The following is a 20992-nucleotide window of genomic DNA, read 5'->3' as shown; positions in this document are numbered from 1 at the left end:
TTCATGGTGCTGTAACTGGGGGTCCTGATCCAAAAGTGGATCATGCAAGGGGGGCAGGGGAGGAAGGGGTGTCCTAAAGCTGTTGTGGGGGGGGGGGGGTCAGGATTGCCATACTCACTTCTGTGCTGCCTTCAGAGCCTGGCTCTGAAGGCAGCAACTGCAGAGTTTCCTGCAGCTGGCGGAGGCTCCCGGAGCTGGAGGTAGGTCCCATCTCCCCAGCGCTGCTAGGAGTGGCCCAGCAAGGGGTTCCTAGCTGCTAGTCAGGGCCAGTGGTGGATTAACGCCTGGGCCTATGGGGCCTGTGCCCAGAGGCTTCCCACAATTTGAAAAATGGGTTCCCCAACCCCGGCAGGAGCCATGGGGGGTGGGGGGGCAGAAGCCCTAAGCATGGGTGGCCCAGAGCCCTGGCAAGAGCCATCAGGGACAACAGGTCTGAGCCCCAAGGGGGTGGCTTCCCTGAACCTGGGCAGGAGCCGTAGGAGGTGGAAGTCCTGAGTCGCAGTTGGAGCCGGGGTGCTCCCCAGCCCCTGCAGGAGCCATGGGGAGAGGAGGGAGCAACACCCCTGGAGCTTGGGCGTCCTGAGCCCCAGCAGTAGCCATACATGGGCAGAGTAGAAGCCCTGGAATTAGGATGCCATAAGCCCAGGCAGGAATTGTGGGGGACAGCAGCCCTGAGCCCTGGCAAAAGCCGCAGGGGGAGGTAGTCCAGAACTCAGCTCTGAGGCTGCTGCAGCGCACCCCTCTCACTTCTGCGCTGCCTGTGGTGGTGAGTCTGGTCCTTCCCCTACACGGCTGTTATGGGGAGAGATACGTCCTGTTCCTCCCGAGCCCAGCTGATTTTGGGGAGATGAGATTTCACAGGGCAGGGCTTATTTCACGATCCGTGACATGTTTTTCACAACTGTGAAATTAGTAGGGCCCTAATGATGGGATACCATTTCAGTAGGCTTAGAGTTATTTCAAATGTCATTGTAGTGCTTGAGTAGGGTTTACTTGTTATATGGCTTTGCTCTGCCTTGCTTGAAGACACTAAATCTTCTTGATGGAAGAAAGATCTATAAATATATGTAGGGTTATTTCATTTTATTTTCAGCCTCTCTCAAACACACATTAAAAAATGTGCAGATTCTGGCCTCTTCAGACCTCCTATTGTAAAATCTCCTTGAGTTCAGTAGGTTACAGCAACACATTTTTTCCCCCCTAAATCAACATATTCCACTAAGAGAAGAAAATTGATGGAAGACTTCAATCTTTATAGGCACTTCCTCTTGGTCTCTTTTTCAAGAACCTGACCTGAAAAGAAGTCCTCTCATCTCCAGATAATAAATTGTGGGCATCTTGAATTTAAAATATATTTGTGGGCATGTAGTCTGGGATTTGCCATTTTGTTTATGTGAAAAGGTCTTGTGTAACTTCCTCTACTACTTTTATTGAATATTATTTTTTGTTGTTTCATTTTTGGAAGTGTGATTCTGCTCTGAGAAGTCATACTTTTTTTTTTTAAAGAGTATTTATATATACACACACACACACACACACACACACTTATACTTTGTGGTGTCCTGTATTTTGTGTCTTTGATTTCCATATTAAATTGACTCAGTTTTTAAGTAAAAAATGAGTGGGGGGGAAAGGGGTTCCTAGCAGCCAGTACTGTAAATTCAGCCTCTGATCTTAGTAAAGCTTGGTTCAGTAAAGATGAGTGTGAGAAGGAAGTTGTGATGCCATTTTAAGGTACCCCCACCACATATTTAATTTGAGGATAAAGTGCACCATCAGAACTGGGCCATATGTGCCAAACGTAATAGTTCCAGAAAATTAACTCAAAATGCCTACCTTGAATAGAATTCCTCTTTTGAGTCTTGACACATAGGCATAATGAGTACATCTCTACCCCGATATAACACGAATTCGGATGTAAAGCAGCGCTCCGGGGGGGTGGGGCTGCGCACTCCAGTGGATCAAAGCAAGTTCGATATAACGCGGTAAGATTTTTTTGGCTCCTGAGGACAGCGTTATATCGAGGTAGAGGTGTACTAGTGAAACTTGAGTATTGGAGCACTTAACATGGAGCTAATATAATAAAAAATTAAAAAGCCAACAAAATGAATATAAAACAATATGGAGGAAGGCCATCCATGAAAAGAACTGCAGAATTCTACTTGCAATTCTGTCTGAAGGAGTTAAACAATTTTACAATGCTACCAGGGAGCATTAACTTAAAACTATTATCTGTCAAAATCCAAAAAGAGAAATTTTGTTTGTATATATTTATAGATGTAAATGCTACAGCATCTTTTTCCCCCCCTCACAGCATTAATCTTATCACTGGTCATGTAGAGGAACCAATGCCCAACCCTATGGATGAAATGACAGAAGAACAAAAAGAATATGAAGCCATGAAACTTGTCAACATGTTTGATAAACTTTCCAGGTAATGTAACACTATCCAAAATACTACAATCAAACAAAAAAAGTGGATGTTTTTAATCATAGCTCTTCTTAAGAGAGAGGTTTAGGCCCCAATTCTTCACTATGTCAGAGGTGCGTATTAATTTCAGTGGGACAATTTGCTTCCTTTTTAGTTTATCCACATGCTTGAGTGTTTGGTTTTGTTTGGTTTTTCCCCCCCCCCGTTTTGGCCACTTTCACTGAACAGGAAAATGATGCTTACATTTTGACAGATAGCAAGAATTTGTATTTAACATGGTTCCATCTAACTCTGTTTAAACTCTAATGTGGAGAGGACCTTTGGAAACTGATGGTTCCTTACAATAAAGCAAAGGAGCCAGGCTGGAGAGACAGGTGCACTTTAAGTTGCTTCAGAAATCTGGTTTAAAACACTGACCAACATAATAAAACACCCTGAAAAACCAAGAGTCTCTAAAACCTACCTGCTTTTTGACAGGTTTACTGTTTTCCGGTCTCACTGTCTCATTGCTGTTACTTTTAAGTAGCAGTGATGATTGTAGACAGTTTCTCTTTCTTGATATAATGTGGGTGTGCTGTTTGCACTTCCTGACCCTGGAGGGAAGAGCAGGAGTCAGGGACTGAATGGCAGGGATTGTGTTCAGAACAGATTAGGAGGAAGCTGGTGTGACGAACAGAAGAAATCAAAGGTTGTGTGGAGAAAGCAGTAGTGGGAGGGTTGGGAAGTGTATGGACAGAACATAAGAGACTGTCAGTGTGAAATGAATGGGGGTGGAGAAAAGGTGGGGCGTATACAGTGTTTGGGGAGTAAAATACACCAGTGACTAAGGATCAAGATGAGACCCTTGGAGCAGCAGTGGAGGACACCCTAAGGCACTAGATGGCTTGGCAGACTGGCAATGACATTTATTATTTCTAAGTTGCTGGATAAAATTGATGCAGCAGGTGTCAATTTAGCTGGTCTAGTGAAGCGTTTTCTGTCGACACAGCACAGTGAAAACATCGCAGTAAGTCACCCTAAGCTACGTTGACTCCAGCTACGTTATTCACATAGCTGGAGTAGCGTAACTTAGCTCAATTTACCCCGGTAATGTAGACGCCTTAGATTGTAACCTCTTCAGGGCAGGAATTGTCTTGGTGTTACATGTTTGTACGGTGCCCGCTGCAACAAAGCCCTGAGTCATGATTTGATCCCCTGGGCACTACTGTAATACAAATTAAAAAAAAACACTTGAGGCTGTTCTTCCCTTTTTTTTATTTATTGAAAAAAAAATTGATGTAAAAAGATGCCACCAGGAAGAGAGAACTAAAGGAAATGAGGCTTGTTTACAGGAGACTGGAGTGTTTTTGTTGTTGTTTGTTTTTAACCAAATGTAACTTACTGCAGTTGGTCAGTTTGTAGAGATACTAAATGGAAACAGGAAGCTGCCAGTCTTGCATTCAAGAAGAGAGGAACTAATTTTAAAAGTAGTTGGATTTTCTCCTTTTTTTTTTTTTTTTTTTTTGTACAGCACATATTTCCCTGCAGTCTGAGCCTTTCAATACAGAGACTTTTTTCATAAAGTTAACGCTACCAGTTGACTACAGGGGGTCCCTGGTATATGTTTTCCCCTTTTCCGTTGTTTCATATATCCGTCGCTCATCAATAGAGGAATGTGTTCCGATTCACATCGGTCCTGATCCACATATCCGTCAGATTGGTACAAGATTTTTCGTTAGATATCAAACTTTGAAAACACTTATGCAACAGATATGGGTAGCCCCACTTAATATCCAGGCCCACCCTCCACCCCAGTCCCGGCTCTGCTCCCATCCCAGCACTTGCCCCACCACTTGCTCCCATCCCAGCACTCCAGCCATGGAGCAGGGGTCGGGGGCTCACCCGGCGCGCCAGCTGCGGAGCCCCAGATGGGCAGAACAGGGCAAGCCCCGAGCGCCTGTGGTGAGCGGGAGCGCACATTTTTCTGGGAGTCCCAGGCCAGAGTGTCTATTGCGCCCCCCACCACAAGGCCAACTGGAGGGGGAGAGAGGCCGCCAGATCGCTTTCACCCCTCTGTTCTCTGTCATTGCCCACTCAAGTGTCCCCGCCTGCCTACGCCACTGCTATACCAGTGGGTCCCCGGTATGTGTCATTTTGGTATCCGTGGCCCTTTTCAAGAACATAACTCCAACGTATACCAGGGACCCACTGTAATGTTTTGTGGTTGTTTGTAGCTTGCAAATTAAACTGAAAGCTGCTTTGCTACAATTCTTGAAAATTAACCAGAAGTTTTATAAAGTCTAATTTTCTTCTTTACTGGAATTACACTTCTAGGACCACAATCTCTTAGCTTCTTGGTTCTGAAGCTCATGGCCTTGAAGCAGATCACTAATGGCAGGTGTACTTCCTCCTAGATAGATTTGTGTTTAAAAGTATTTTTGAGTTTTTTATGGTTAAATTGCAGTTTTTACCAATGAAGTGTTATCTGGAGTTTTGTAATCCATGAAAAGGGAAAGTGGCATACAGAATGTGAACTCCTTATTCGTCAGAAGTCGGGATACATACAAGGATAGCACCCATAAAATATATAGGAATGAAGTATTAAAAAAAAATCCAATATAACCATAACAACCTATCCTAAACATGAATAGTCTTTTGATTTTTAAATAAAAAGTGTGTTGGTCTCGGTTTTATAAAAACTCTGTTCCGTTCACAAAAACTAAACTTTGGTACAAATTTGGCCTGACAAGGATGCTTTGTTGTTGTTGTAATATACTTATTTCTAATGTTTTTCAATGCAAGGGAAAAGGAAGGCCTTGAAATCTCTACAGCTCTGGGGAATTTTCAACACTACTTGGGCAAGGTGTTGGATAGAGTGTTGGGTGGCTGGAGTTTGCCCCAAATTTGTTTCAAATAAAACCTATTTGTAAATAAGTAGTACAAATCATCTTGTTATAGCAATGAGAATTGTTGGTTGCGAATCAGTTTACTCTCCACAGAAAGTCATATGATTGAGCTTCCAAAACCACCTACAATCTGTGAAAAAGATTTAACATAACCTTTTGGTGTTGCAAAAGACTAAATTTAGCCAAATTAAATCACTGTTGTGCAATTTTCCATCTGTTTATATCCTACAGTATTGGAAATATTCCATGTTAATTAAAATGTCTGATAAATATACTAACACTTTCTCCATTATAAATGATGGGAGAATTATATATTAATTGACTAATTTAAAATGTCAGGATGCTTTTTCCAAGCCAACCTTGTATTAATAGCAGGAATTCTTTTGGTGATGAAATGGTCCCCAATTATCACAGCGTGGGTTTTGTTGTACATTGAACAGAAGTCAACAAAACAAGTATGTAACAGAACCTGCCTAAATAGCAGCCACGCTCATTAAAAACATAGCATTAATCAGGGGGTGAATGAAGAAGGCAATGGTATATAGATTTTTTTCCCCTCTCCTTTTCTAATCATAGAACAAAATAATGTTACATGAAAGGATCGGAACTATTATGTAGTACTCAATTATAGGGAGGTGAATAGGTCCCAAACATGCCATGTTATCAAAGGAACAGACTGGTGTTTGCATGACGGTTGTTTCATTACAGACACTGTCATTAATTCCATGTGTCAATACTGCCCTGTCCTACACAGAGCAGACAAGAAAGAAGTACCCTTGAAAACAAGGGAATGATTTTTTGAATCGTTATCAAGCTAAGTGGCAAGCAGGAAGCTGAAAGTTGTATAGGTAAATTTGAAGGGACACTTGGGAGATCTGCAAGTGGGAGAAAAGAATGTATTTTACCAACTGCTTAATTAGGGTGTGTTTTCTACTTGTATACTTGAATAGAATGCTTTGTTTGTGTTAGGAACATGTGTAGTGCAGCGAAGAGTCTTTGATCTCGTTAGGGGATGTTACAAGGATGTTTACACACATTTAAACAAATTTTATTAATATATACATTCATATATTTGCATTTATAATATATATTCAATGGATACAGCAAAATTCACACTGCCACCCACTGTGTGCGGGAAGTAATATCTCTTTCCTGTAATGTGGAGTGATCAAACTTCATAGATGTGAAATTATTTTCTTTGAAGTGTGTGCATTTGTCAGGAGAACCCCAAGATGACTTTTACCTTACTTCAAACAAAAGGGTGCAGGTCCTCAACTGGCATAAATTGTCATAGCTCCATTGAGGTCTCTAAGCAACCAGTGCTAAATTGGTGACTCGTTGTGGTTAATGGACCTAGGACAGTTTACACGAGCTGAGGATCTGCATGAGGACTGTTGTATGCAAATATCAAAATCGGTTTTATTTCAATTGGTGGAGTTACTCCTCTTGCAAACCTACCCAACGAGTTTTGTTGTTTTGAGTAATGCACTCATTCCAGATTCATAAAGTTAGCTTTGTGGCATCCCAAACGTCACATATTTTGTTTGCTAATTATTCTCTTTACTTTTAGTCCTTTTTTTCTTTTCCCTTCTCATTTTACCTGTTCAAAGTACACAAGTTACTTTGCGGTGATTTGGAACTTTGCAATCCAGCCCAGCTGAGAGGAAGCACATAGTTGTGCTGGCCCTGATTCTGGGACAGAACCAGATTGACTTGGAGACTGTTGCAAACTGGTCCTGTCTTCCCCTTGGAGCAAGAAGTAATAAGTTGTGCCAGCTGTCTTGTTGGCACAGCTTACTTCTTCCATGCCAGCTCAGCTGCACTGACTGGCCCATGTAATGTTGGGGGGAGAGCATGGACCCAAAGCTCCACCCACCTTCATGAGAAGGGGAGTAGCAACCTGATAGTGGTTTCTTCCCCTCCTCCATAGTATCTGGTAATACAGGAAGCCTGTGCAGGAGAACAAAGGGTACTCAGCAGGGTTCACAGTTAAGCCCTATGGGATGAACATTCTTGGAATGACACCCACAAGTGCAGTATAGTATACAGCCAATATATATTGTGGCTTGAAGAATATACCGTGATATGAAAAATACATTAGTTTGATCATCTTAATCATATATATAATCGGGGGGGGGGGAGTGTTTAAGGGGGTGCATCAGTCTCTTAGTTTGAGTTATGCTCTCAGTGAAATATTTTGTGTATTTAAACTTTTTTAAAAACAAAACTAATATGAATGCACATATTGTTTGCATGGTGTCTTGACAGATTTTACAGTATAAGTTTTGAAAATGATTCCTTTTAGTCAGAGCAAGTTCATCTCAGGTACTATGAATGTATATTTCTATGCAGTATGTAGAAATGAAATAGATCTACAAGGTAAATCACACAGAAAATACAAATCTTATTTTTGATACTTTAATTGAAATGGCATAAAACTTTCTTGTGAAACTATACTTACACCCAGATATTTGTGAATATCGTTAAGAAAAAACAGTTGCCTCAGTGGGCTAGAAAAAATGTAGATTTCTGGGTTTTGTAGATTACTTACCCCCAAATTGCATTTTGTTTGGAAGGTTAAAAGTCAGAAAACTAGCTTGGGAATCAAATGTCCTGCACTGCAAGCATTGTAGAAGATGGGTACTGACAGTCTTATGAGAAAATTATAATAAAAATACTGGGTTTTCAATATACTGCATGCATCAAGGTAGATTCCTGTTTTCTAAGTTTCCCTTACCTTTCAGCACTGGCACTGAGGAGCTGCATCAAAGCTGTTACGGCCTCATGTGTAACTGATGCATGAATCCATTTCCTTTAGATTCATTCTACAATATTAGAATTTAATTTTATTTTATACCAACCCAAATGGATATTGACAAGTCAGATCAAATAAAGATGTCCCAGATCCACCTTACCTTATGTAGCCTGAAAATTTGGAGGACTCTCCAGACCCTGTTCTTACTTCTTGAGGAAAAGCTAGACTATTTGCCAAGATACAAGCTCTCTAGGCTTCGTAGATAGGAAGGGTAGCCTTCCTTCCTACAATCTGTGTTAGAAATTGATAACTCCAGAGTAATCCAATAGTTCTTGAAGCCTGTCAGGATCTGATGATGCTGTCTGTCCAAGAGATCTTGAACCAGGAGAAAATTGGTGGTGATGCATGCTCATACAACCTTAACTGTCAAGAACTCTGAGATAGCTCCAGTTTCCTCTCCTGCCACCATTATGAATTGTCTGGAGGGCTGCTATTGCTAAAGCATATCTAGTTCAAATTCTTATTTGGCTATGTAAAGTCCTTAATCCACAATAGAGATGAGCTACTTGAGCAGCCATCACTCCCCCTAGGTCCCTTTAAAACTGCTGTGGTTGGCCAGGTTGCCCTTGTTTTTCATCCTGTGGTTTTATATGGGTAAGACCAGGAGTAGCAAGACCTTATTTCAGCAACAAGGGGTGAAATCCTGGATCCATTGAAGTCCATGGCAAAACTCCCATTCCCTTCAGGGTAGCATGGATTTTTACCCTTTTGTCTATGGGACTTCTTGAGCAGACACATTGAAGTCCTACTGTAACTGTTAGCCTGGTGTATTCAGGTCTCTCATGACTGCTTTGTTTTCCCCTTTTACCACCATTTTTATTTATTTGGTCCTTTTGGCAGTGTAGCCCTTTAATATTTTTAATGTGCCCAGATACATGGTGACTTATGACCAAATGGCTAATAAGCAACATGATTCTGTGGCTTTTGACATCTGTTTCAGATGTTGTGATGTAAACGTGTTTTGGAAGAAAGCCTAGGAATTTCCTGATTCTTTATACTTGTTGGAATTTAAAAACTTACTCAACAAAGAACTGTGGACTTCAAGCATTGGGTGAGGGAAGCTTTTAGTATGCATGACAGAAAAGCAAATGTGTCCTTAACTGAGGCTTGACTATGAGTTACTGAGACTTAAATTCACCTGGGGCTTGAACTGTAATAAGGCTGAATTGTGGGATTCAAAGGATCTTGTTACCTACTAGAGGCTTCTGACTCCTGTGCTGCATCTTTCCAGTCAGCCAAATGCCTTTTGAAAAGATTCCAAAGCACTTCACCGGCCAGACTTTACTTGTCTTGTTGGCAGGCCTAATGGCAGGAGGAAAAACACAAGCCCTGTGCTTTCAGTACTAGATATGTGGCTCCTCACCATTGTTTGGGCCTACGAAATCAGAATTTGAAAATATCTTTGATACTCTCTTCCCCTCTCCCAGAATACATGTTAGAGCTTAAGAAGCTGGAAGAATTTTCTCAAGAAATTCTCAGATGGTCAGGAGAGTCCTAGAACCCATACTGCCAAAGTGAGAAGAGGCGGAAGAATCAGTCCTAGAACCCATGGCTAGTTCTCTGACCTCCATCTCCCTTCCATGAGGAAAATAGCCAGTGGATGTACAAAATTGCACATTCTCTCCCCCTGGAGACTGAGGTGTGTAAGGAAGCCATACTGTTACTTGTCTGCATGCAAGGGTTGCAGACCTCTTGCACAAATACCTAGAAGTCTGCCCAGCCCAGCTTGGCAAAACCACACTGGTTTCCTTGAGTTCCAGGTGTCTCAAGCCACATAGTGCCGCAAATACATTTTTCTAAAATGTCAGAGGAGAAAGCACTATCTGTTGAGTTTGTGTCTGGTGCAAATAATCACTGTGGTTTGCGTGCCTCACTTATGCAAATAGTTTCCCTTTCTCTATTGAGAGAGATGAGATTCTTCAAAACTAGGGTTTCTGGTATCTTGTTTAAACATTGCTCATCTTTATAATATCTGGCTTATTGTTCATACCCTGCAACTAGCATGCTGCTTCTGTAACAGCCATTATTGGGATTGTTGACTCTCTGTACAAAGCCCTTCTCTTTTGTCCTAAAGAGAGAATGAGGAACAGGCAGAATGTTGGAGGAAATGAAGCATTTCCCCACTGAGAGTAACTAAATTCTGCTCTTTAGGTTATGGCTGTCTTTGGGGACAACAAACAAGTTTCAAGGGATTCCCTTTCAAATCTGAGGTAAATTAGGGTCCGGCATCCACACCATTTAAATGAAATCATGAAAATTAAAAATAAGGGCTTTATAATAGAAAATCAAAATGTTATCTTTGACCTTACAGCCTTTGCCATAATCCACATATAATAAATGAGGTGATAAAATGTGAGGATTAAATAAATCTTTGCTAATACTTTTTGATTGGCTTTAATCAATAATTAATCATCTTTAGATGAGGCTGTGGCTTGTGGAGTAGATATAATTGGATTAGCTGTGGAGAGGCCTTTGGAGCTTTGAAGAGATTAAAATGGCTGTCAATCCTGTAATTAAACTGCTACAAACAAAAGCAATAGTGGTTAAAAAAAAAAAAAAAAAAAAAAAAAGGCTGACTGTTTCAAAATGAATCAACAAGTACTTAAGCACCACTAGAGGTTGTGTAGGCAGAACGTTCTCCTGAATGATTTATTTCACTGAATGAGATGAATATGTATCAAATCATCTATTTTAATTGTGTGTGTTGCCCAGAATGGCAGGTGAAACTTTGGCAACCATTTCTTCTTAAAGAATTCACAGAAGAAAAGCTAGTGTATGTATTTAAAACAGTGAACCTGCTCCTTGTCCTGAGTCTGGGCATTGACTTTTCCTGTATCTTTTAATTGGCTTAATAGGTTGGCCTACATGAATGAAGTCTTTATCTGTCCTCCCCACCCCCATTTTGGATTTGTTTTGTTCCCCTTTCTTGTTCAAAATGGAGATCTTCGTGAAAAAATTATTGTAAAGACTGTAAAAACATAATTTGTGTGTGTATTTCTATATGTAATAAAACAGTGGATTGATGCATGTGTGCATATGCTAACTAAGACTTTTAAAAAATCTTACAGGGATGAGGTTATAAAACCAATGGGAGTTCGACCGGATGGCACGATGACTCCTTTGGAAGAGACAATCTGCCAGTACCAAACCAATGAGCAAGACAGTTCAGATTCAGACTAAAGCATCACCTGCTTCACTGTCAATATCTCCTTTAATCAGCATCTTCCCTCAGAGCCGCCACATCTTTTATCTACACATTCTACCCTCTCATTAGCCAGCATCACTTTAAGTCTTATTATTGGCATATTTGAATGATGGATCTTGTGGTGTAATCTCTGCATTTTTATTAATTCATTTATATAGGAACAAATGATCAGTTTATTAATTGTAAAGAAAATTGTATTTCAGTGAGATGAAAATAAAAGATTGCAATGCAAAAAAAAGTAAATATTTATTAAAACTTGCTAGATTCTTCTCTCCCATTTCAATAGGTTTTTTTCCCTTTTTTGCTTTTGTTTATGGTATCTTACCCCAACCCCTTCCTAAAATACAATTTCAGTAAAGAAGCAGAATGACTTAATTGCCCTAGGAATAAAGGATGTTCAATGTGACATGACTGACCTAGTCAAGCCATTAAGTTTGCTTACACAATTGCTCAATGATTCTACCACCGCTTTAGAAAAAAAAATGTTAATCATCAAATTTTAATCTCACCGTTCATTACCATGGTTAACCATGGTTTCAAAATTTAACCTCTGTGTCAGTCAGCTACTGATTACTGCTAAATCTATTTTTATTTTCTTTTTTAAAATAAGCTGTATTTGGTTGTTCCCTGAATCAGGGCCACAGAAGTAAACCCCAGCAAGCCTATACTACTTATGGCCTTGATCAGGAGCATCGAGTTGTATGAGAGCACAGGAGCCTGGCTCCACCAAAGTTCGGGGCCGGGTCTCTCCTCTGGCCTTGCCTGCTGCCCCTGCATGCCGCCCACGGATCGTCCCCTGCCTGCCGCCCCCGGGCAATTTAAAAGGGCCCGGGGCCCCCGCCGCCACCACCGACAGCGCAACAGGGCTAAGGTGCTTCCTTTCCACCTGCTCTACTTCCGGAAGCAACAGGAAGCTGCTGGCACGTCCCTGTGGCCCCTGGGGGGGGGGGGAGGGCGGTGTCTCTGCACGCTGCCCCAACCCCGAGTGCTGACTCTGCCAACTGCAGCCAATGGGAGCTGCGGGGGCAGTGCCTGTGGGCAGCGGCGCATGGAGACCGGTCCGGCCCCCCGCCTAGGAGCTGCTGCCAGAGGGGGGTGTGGATCACTTTTGGGAGCCACCTGAGGTAAGCGCTGCACCCCTCACCCTCTCCTGCACCCCAACCCCCTGCACCAGCCCAGAGCCCACACCCAAACACCCTCTGAGAGCCTGCCCCGTGCACCCCACCCTGCATCCCAACCCAGAGCCCACACCCAAATGCCCTCTCAGAGCCGGCCCCCTGCCCTAGCCTACTCCCCAACTCCCAGACCCCGCACCCCCCTTCCCCAACCCCCTGCCCCAGCTCGGAGCCTGCACCCTAACTCCCTCCCAGAGCCACCTCCCGCACCCCTGCCCCAACCCAGAGCCCACATCCAAACTCCCTCCCACACCCAAACTCCCTCACAGAGCCTTAGGCGGGGGCAGGACTTCGACCTGTTCTGGGCACCATCAAAAATTATACAAAGCTGCTGCCCCTGGCCTTGATTCAGGAAAGTATCCCTATTCAGAACAGTGCTTAAGCGTGTTCTAAGTTGTTGCCAGGGATGGACTTCAGTGCATATTTAATCTGATGCTACTTGTTGAAAATTAACAGATGTGTAAATTGAGGGGAAATCAAGTCAAGAAAGGAGAAGGGATTTTTTTTGGGGGGGGAGGGTTTTTTAATTGAAATTGGTGGAGTTGTGGGATAAGGCTTGTCATACTTAACTAATGCTTCTTTAATCTTTAAATTTTCATTTTTTAAGGGTCCAGAATTGTAAAGTTTTAGGAGAGCTGCATTACGGCTGTTGCCTTTTTGCCTCCCTGGTCTCTCTACCTGTGTCTTTTGGTATCAATATGTGAATTACAATCCCTGCTACCTGTCCTAGTCAAGTCTGTTTCTGTGTTTTGTTCAAGTGCTCATCTCTCTCACTCTTTCAGGGGGAGGCTGGCAGAACTCCTCCAGCAACAACTACTCCAAGCATGGTTTTTCTCAAGGAAGCCAGCACCCCTCTAGCCTTTTGTTTCCCTCAGTTTAACATTGCTTCTGGACAGACTGTAATGTCCATATGCTCTCCTAAAGACTAAGTGTGCACACTTCTGTCCACATGGCTCCCTAACCTGAGTGATTTTGTGTAGCAAGGGAAATGGAACTTGATTTCATAGAGATGTGTTGCCCAGAGGTGTTTCCCTAGCATCCCTTATACTTCCTAAAGGACTAGAAAGGAAAAGCCCACTGATGCTATCTTAGAAGGTGTGAGTTTCACTCACTTCAGGGAGAGGTTAGCCAGGAGCCTGCCCTTTTACTTTAAAGAGCACCAGGGATATCAAAATTAATATTATAGAATTTTTGAAGCTGAGACCACTACAAATGTGTTATGCTAATCCATGCGATTCTAGATTCCCTGATGAATCTGGCTACATCTTCATACTGCATCGAAACAAGTGGAGTTCAAGCCACCTTGCAGAAGTGAAGCCAGCCACTGCTCCCGCCCTGAGTTGGAGGAAGAAGGCAACTGGCCAAAGCAAACACATTTCTAATGCACCAATAATATCTAGGTGCCATGTACAAAAGTAAGAATGGCCCCATTTCTGCCACTACAGGACCCTACTCCTCCATCTTGCGCAAGTTTCCCGAATGAGATTGGTATTGGTAGTTGCCTTCTTCCAGATAGTTAGTTCTAGACTGATTTGTGTTTTTTCTCCAATAATGGGAGTCTGACTGTGGAAGAGTCTACCTGTGGGCAGTGCTTGCTCAACACAAATTGTCATCAGCCCTCCGTAGACAATAAGGTTAATGGTGTAGAAGATGACAACTGGAGAATTCACAAATTCTCTCCCTCAGGAGCAACAGCTCATGAGCTTCATTAATGAGGATTTGAAGGTCTCTTGGTATCCGCTCTGCGTGTTCTTTCCTACAGAGGCAGGAGCCGTTGTCTCAAGAGTAGATTCCCATAAAACATACACAGACTAGGATTTTGGACACCAATCAATGTTGTAGCAAGACCTCCTGCAAAGTGGAAGGGATCAACACAAGGTAATTTTGACTAAAGAGAAAGATCACACTTTGCTCCCTGAGTGTATTCTACCAACTCTAAAATGATCTTTCCCAGAAGGCCAGAGGGAGGAACATAAATTATATTGGCTCAAGGGACCTCAATATAAACAGCACAACCCTGGGCTTCTGCCAGTCTGAATAACACAACCATTTGTTTTCCTGTTTAAAGGTTTATTTTGCAAAATAAGAGTATATATTCTTCAGACACCCACTAGACACTGCTTAAAGTGACGGGCAGGAATGAAGACTCAGTACCTGAATCTGGCTGCTGTTCCAGCTCTGAAGTAATTCATCTAAATTCACTCCTCCTTAGTAGATTCCAATATGGTCTCGTTAAGTGTATAGAGTAACTTTCTACTAGGGCAATGTCCCAAAACCTCACTCTATTATTCCGTTAACTTTACATAGCAAGATTATGGGGAGTGGGGGTGAAGGTTACTGCAGACCTGGCAGCTCCTCCTTGGAAAAAAAACCAAGGCTCTTCTCACTCCCCACATGCCCTCTCTCCTTTCTTTGAGATGGCTCTTCGTCCTACCTCACCATTTCATCCCTCTGCAGCATGCATACAAAACACTGCCTGCAGGATACCTGCAATCCATACTGTGTATCAATCTGGTTCCCCTGACAGGTTCAGATTCTGTGGAATTTAAGCTTTTGGGGGGGAAAGTGGTATGTAGCCTTTTAAGTTTGAAAGAAAACCTGCACCTGCTGGGATGCAGTGCTGTCTTCCTCAGTCTGCAGAAACTGGTAAGAAACAGCACCACAGAGACTGCAGCAGGAAGAGGATCTGCTCCTTACTCTCCCTAAGGAAGACCTGAGGTAAGGAGGAGATAGGAGTCTAGGTCAGAGAAGGATGGTTGTGAATAACTGGTGGGCTCTAAGTTTAAGCCCCCTTAAATTTCAAGCAACTGCACTGCTCAAGCGAACTGCTCACAAAGAAGGAAAAAGGCCCACAGGCACTAGCCCACGTAGAACCCAACACTGAGATGGTGAAAGACACAGGGGAGGTGAGGAATAAAATAGGCATTACAGTGGCCCTAAAGAGGCAATAGCTAATTTTATTAAGGGCCTGAGTGAGGCTAGCACCCCCATTTCTCCTTGACCTATGGATTTACAGTTGCTCAGCACTTCAGGGCATAATATTGGTTATTGTGACCATTCATAGTCTAACTTCAGTTATCCCGAACTCCCATTGATACGTCTGCGGTGCGCTGCAAATGCGTATAGGGCCCTTCATGACTTCATAGCTCTGCCCTATGGGCTCTAATTAAAATTAAATTCAGCCATGTCTCCCTAATGAGTTTGACATTCCTCCCCTTGCTCCCCAGTGCTGCACCTCTCTCAGCTGCTGCAGGCTACATTTTGGTGTGACTCGGAATATTGTTAAATGAGCCTGGAGGCTGTGCTTCCCTTTTTGAGTTAATTTGTATGACAATAGTGCCTACAGGTCCCAATCGGGATCAGGGCCCCATTGTGCTAGGCGCTGTACGTACACACACACACACACACACACACACACAAAACACAATCCCTGTCTTGAAGAGCTTATAGTCTAAGGGTGAACTCAAGTGAGGCTTTTCTAAGTTTAAGAAAAAATGTATCTGGTGTCAATGAAAACCAGACATTTAGCAGTAGCTTCAGTCATTTTTTAAGGACAGATCTTCTCATGAACCCCTGCACGCCCCCCGTGCTGAGCCCAGCCTACAGCAGTTGAATATATGAGAAAATATTAGGACAATGTTAAGGAATCAAGATGAAAATACACTTGATTCAGCGGAGTGGTGCAGCTGCTTGGTTGTTCTCTCTCTCGGCGTAGGAATGCACAAGTAGCTATCGGTAATCTCATGTGGGAATGTAAGCAGTATTGTTGTAGTTGTGTTGGTCCCAGCATTCTAGAGAGAGAAGGTAGGTGAGGTAATATCTTTTACTGCAGAGTCATGACTGAGGAGAGCTGTAAAACACATGTTAGGGTGACTATAGCATGTGCTAGTAGAACAGGATTATTTTAGCATATTTTATGGTCCCATGGCCTAGTTTTTGCTTCTGCTAAAAGTCTTGAGGCAGCCATTGGACATGATTCAAACCATCAGCCTGCTTCTGAATTTAATAAGCTTTAGTTCTACTGTATGTAATTGTATTGGATAATAATGATGGGCTCAGTCAATCCACCCATCCAATGGAAGTTGCTGGATCTGTCACTTTATGATATTGGGTAAAACTTTCAAAAGCACCTAAGTACCATTTTAAAAAGTGACTTAAGTGCTCAAATGTCACTGAAAATCAAGGGACTTAGGAATCCAAGTCACTTCTGAAAATGTTACCCATTGTCCTTTGTGACGGGGCAAGGCCAGATGGCTATAGGAAAGTAGTGAGAAACAGGTATGTTAGCCTCAGGCTAAACAAATCCCTGTTGCCATGGTAACCAAATGGCAGTTGCTCCAGGTTAATCAAGACACCTGGGGCCAATTAAGTTCCTTCCAGAAAGCAGTGGAGACAGCTAGGTTGATTGGGACACCTGAAGCCAATCAGGGGCTGGCTGAAACTGGTTAAAAACCTCCCAGTTAGTCAGGTGGGCGCATATGTCAGGAGCTGTGGGAGGAAATTGCACTGTTGGAGAGACTGAGCAGTACACATCATATCAGACACAAGGAAGGAGGCCCTGAGGTAAGGGTGAAGTGGAGCTTGAGGAAGTGGGGGCAGCTGTGGGGAAGTAGCACAGGGAATTGTACGTGTCCTGTTTCTAAAAGGTCTGCTACCATAGCTGATACTATTAGGGTCCCTGGGCTGGAGCCTGGAGTAGAAGGTGGGCCCGGGCTCCCCCGTTTGCCCCCCCGATTAATCACTGAGACTGGGAGACAACAGAGACTGTGCAAGGGAGGATAGTTTCTTCTCACCTCCCTCGCTGGCTTATGATGAAAATGGCTCAGTAGGCTGTGACCCTTGCCTCTAGAGAGAGAATGTCTACATGGAGGGTCACAGTGAGCCTCTGAGGCTAGCAAAATCCACCAGGAAATGCGGGACCCACTGAGACAAGGACAGAGATTTGTCACAACTGGTGTCAGGGTGGGATCATCATTCACAGCATAGCAGAAGAAGGAGGTTTAAAAAAAACAAAAGTGCACTAGGGTTTTGGATTTTGTTTTGTTTGTTTGCTTTGTACCATAATGGAGGAGGTGGTAAGAGCTCTGGTACAAGCCACGGCAGCCCAGCAGGAGGCCACCCGGGTTCAGGCAATGGCGCAACAGGAGTCTATGTGGCTACAGCAGGAAACTAATCAATTATTGATGAGCCAGGTGACCCAAGATCATGCCCTCTTGCGAGAGGTTGTGGACCAGCTGAAGATCCTCACCACCCAGGCCCAGGGGTCCAACGGGACGCGAACCCTGAAGGCCACTGGTTGTCTGCCAAAGATAAAATCAGAAGATGACGTAGAGGCATATCTCCTCTCATTCGAGAGGACTGCTCAGCGTGAGGCGTGGCCCCAGGAGCGGTGGGCCAGCATTCTTGCCCCTTTTTTGTGCGGAGAGGCCCAGAAGGCCTACTTTGACTTGCCTGCCATGGATGCCACTGACTATACCTGACTGAAGGCAGAGATCCTAGCACGATCAGGGGTGATGGCAGCAGTATGGGCCCAGAGGTTCAATGACTGGAAATACCAGGGGAACAAACCTCTGAGGTCCCAGCTATTCCATCTCCTACACCTCACACGGAAGTGGTTACAGCCTGAGGTGTGCAGCCCAGAGGAGATTTTGGAGACCCTGGTCATGGACCATTACATGTGAGGACTGCCACCAGATCTTCGCAAATGGGTAGGCCAGAACGATCCGTTCACCTATGACGAGATGATCATGCTGGTAGATGCATAACAGCCAGGGAATTGACCCAACTACCCAAGGCAGGCCCCTTTCGAAGCAAGCACTCGATCCCAACCCTGAAAGGTTGGGCAGCCAAATACCTGGGGAGTCCTAAGTGGAAGAAAGGGGGGCTGAAAACCAGCGGGGACCCCTGAAAGAAGGGATTGGCCTGAGTGGGGGGGGGAACCCTGGGACTATACCCCCTAACCTCTGTGATAGGGGAATGATTAGAAGCAATTATAGATGTTATGTGTGTGGGGAGTGGGGACACATAGCAGCACAGTGACCTAGCACCGAGGAGCCTAGGCATTGTAACTTAGGGGATTGGGAGGTCCCGTGCTCCCTTATCCAACTGGCGGGCGTCACATTAGCCCTGCATAACTACACCAGGCCGGTGAAGATAAATGGAGCAGAGACACAATGCTTGTGGACACTGGGAGTGCTCTCACCCTTATATTGGGTAAGCTGGTAAAAAGTAGCCAGCTGCTATAAGCCAAACACATAGCAGTGATGTGTGTGCATGGGGCCATGAGCCATTACCCCACCATCCCGGTGGAGATAGAGGTTCAGGGAAACCCCATTGAGGTGACAGTGGGCGTAGTTCCTAAACTCCCATATCCTGTAGTCATTGGGAGGGACTATCCAGGGTTTGATAATTTACTCCCTCCGGAGAGGCTGGAGGGAGGAGGGGACCCTGAGGGCAGCGACTTGTCACCGGGGGAATGTCAACCCCCGATGTTCACTGAGATTTCTCAGGATCTGTTCTCAGCCCCCCAAAAGACCCGGAAGACGACAAAAAAAAAAGAGAGGAAGGCTGCAAAAGCTTTGGGAACCCAGATCCTGACCCAGGGTCAGAAGACTGCCCCAGTAGGCAGAGGCAGATGGACACGAGCAGCCATCAGAGAAACTACCACCACGGAAGGTGAGCCAGAGGCTGGCCCCAGCCGTGATGGCGGCGAGCCGTTGGAAGAAGCAGAAGCTGGCCCCTGGGAGCTTGGGCAGGTTAGTCCTGGGAGAGAAACTTTTGTGCGGCACCAGGCAGAGGACCCGAGATATGATAATGCCAGGAAAGAGGTGGCCAAGATAGATGGGATACCTGTAGATGGGAAGGTCCAGGACCTTACTTTATAGTGAAGAAAGATCTCCTGTACCGCATGGTGCAAATGCAGGAGCAAGAGATGCATCAACTTCTGGTGCCACGAAAACATCAAAAAGCCATATTTAGCCTATGCAACCCGATACCCAGAAGCCATCCCCCTACGCAACATGGCTTCCAAGACAATAGCTAAGGAGCTAGTACAGATCTTTGCCCGGGTTGGACTACCCAAGGAGATATTGACTGATCAAGGGACGCCTTTTGTGTCCAAGTTGATGAAAGATCTCTGTTTGTTGCTCCACGTACAAGCCCTACGGACCTCTGTATACCACCCGCAAACAGATGGCCTAATGGAAAGGTTCAATAGGACCCTCAAGGCCATGATCAGGAAAGTGGTGAGCTGGGATGGGAAAGATTGGGATACCCTATTGCCTTACCTCATGTTCGCCATCTGGGAGGTTCCGCAAGCCTCCACGGGTTTCTTCCGTTCGAACTACTATACAGGTGCCACCCCTGGGGCATATTGGATATAGCCAGAGAAGCCTGGGAAGAGGAGCCAAATCCCAGAAGGAACATAGTCGAGCATGTACTGCAGATGAAGGATCGGATAGCCCGAGTTACGCCCATTGTACGGGAACACTTGGAGAAAGCACAGGAGACCCAACGAACCCATTATAACCACCAAGCAAAGCTTCGACGGTTCCAACCAGGGGATCGAGTGATGGTCCTGGTGCCCACAGCAGAAAGTAAACTGTTGGCTTAGTGGCAGGGACCCTACGAAGTGATCAAAGCCATGGGAGAGGTGAACTATAAGGTGCGGCAGCCAGGCCGCAGGAAACTGGAGCAAATTTACCACATCAATCTTCTAAAACCTTGGCACGATCGAGAGGCATGCTTAGTCACCCAGGAGACCCTTCCCCAGGAGGATAACTTACACGAGCAAGTGAGGATATCACCCGACTTGACGCCAATCCAAAAGATCGAGGCAGCTGACCTGATTAATCGCAACCGAGATGTGTGGAGGGTCACAGTGAGCCTCTGAGGCTAGCGAAATCCGCCAGGAAACGCGGGACCCACAGAGACAAGGACAGAGATTTGTCACAACTTATAGTAAATGGAACATAGACAATAAGGGGTGATTTCCCTATTGGCAATCCTGTGGCACTGGATTCTTAGTGGTACTTTGCCATGATCTAAGTATCTTCTCCACTGTGACCTAGGATACCTTGCATATTCCCTCTGTAAAACCTGCTCTCTGTATTACTAATTTCCCCCATGATTTCTCTGGGACAGAAGAGAAGTTGTTTCACTGATTTTTCTCAGCTAACATGAAGAACATCTTGTGGTTTCTGATTATTTGGCTGATAAGCTGATGAAACCAGAGAATCATCACTGTTAGTTTACACACAAAGTTCTTGCTCCAATTGATGCTGTACCTGTACATTGTGGCATCAGTTCTTGGTACAGCTCCCAAAAGCAGGTGCTGATTAGACCTGAACGGTACTTTGGATTAAGTCCTATGGATTCCCCAGGCCTGCCACTGTCTTGGGTTCCACTGACATTTTTTATATATATATATATATATACACACACACACACACACACACACACACACACACACACACACACACA

The 20992-nt window shown here is 44.3% G+C and overlaps 1 protein-coding gene across 2 annotated transcripts in view; it reads left to right on the top strand.

The window, feature by feature from the left end:
* Positions 1-11568, top strand: part of RIC8B (RIC8 guanine nucleotide exchange factor B) — a 52414-nt gene extending 40846 nt beyond the window's left edge. For both annotated transcript variants that reach the window (XM_026657494.2, XM_026657495.2), the window contains 2 exons: positions 2315-2434; positions 11200-11568. In XM_026657494.2, coding sequence (XP_026513279.1) covers positions 2315-2434; positions 11200-11311 — 232 coding nt within the window. In that variant the 3' untranslated portion in view covers positions 11312-11568. The remainder of the gene's footprint in view (positions 1-2314; positions 2435-11199) is intronic.
* The last annotated feature ends 9424 nt before the right edge of the window (positions 11569-20992 follow it).

The sequence above is a fragment of the Terrapene carolina genome, unplaced genomic scaffold (assembly GCF_002925995.2).
Source record: "Terrapene carolina triunguis isolate 2854851 unplaced genomic scaffold, T_m_triunguis-2.0 Scaffold247, whole genome shotgun sequence".
Taxonomy (NCBI): domain Eukaryota; kingdom Metazoa; phylum Chordata; order Testudines; family Emydidae; genus Terrapene; species Terrapene triunguis.
Note: the sequence above shows the minus strand (reverse complement) of the source record. Positions and strands in the feature narration are given on the sequence as shown.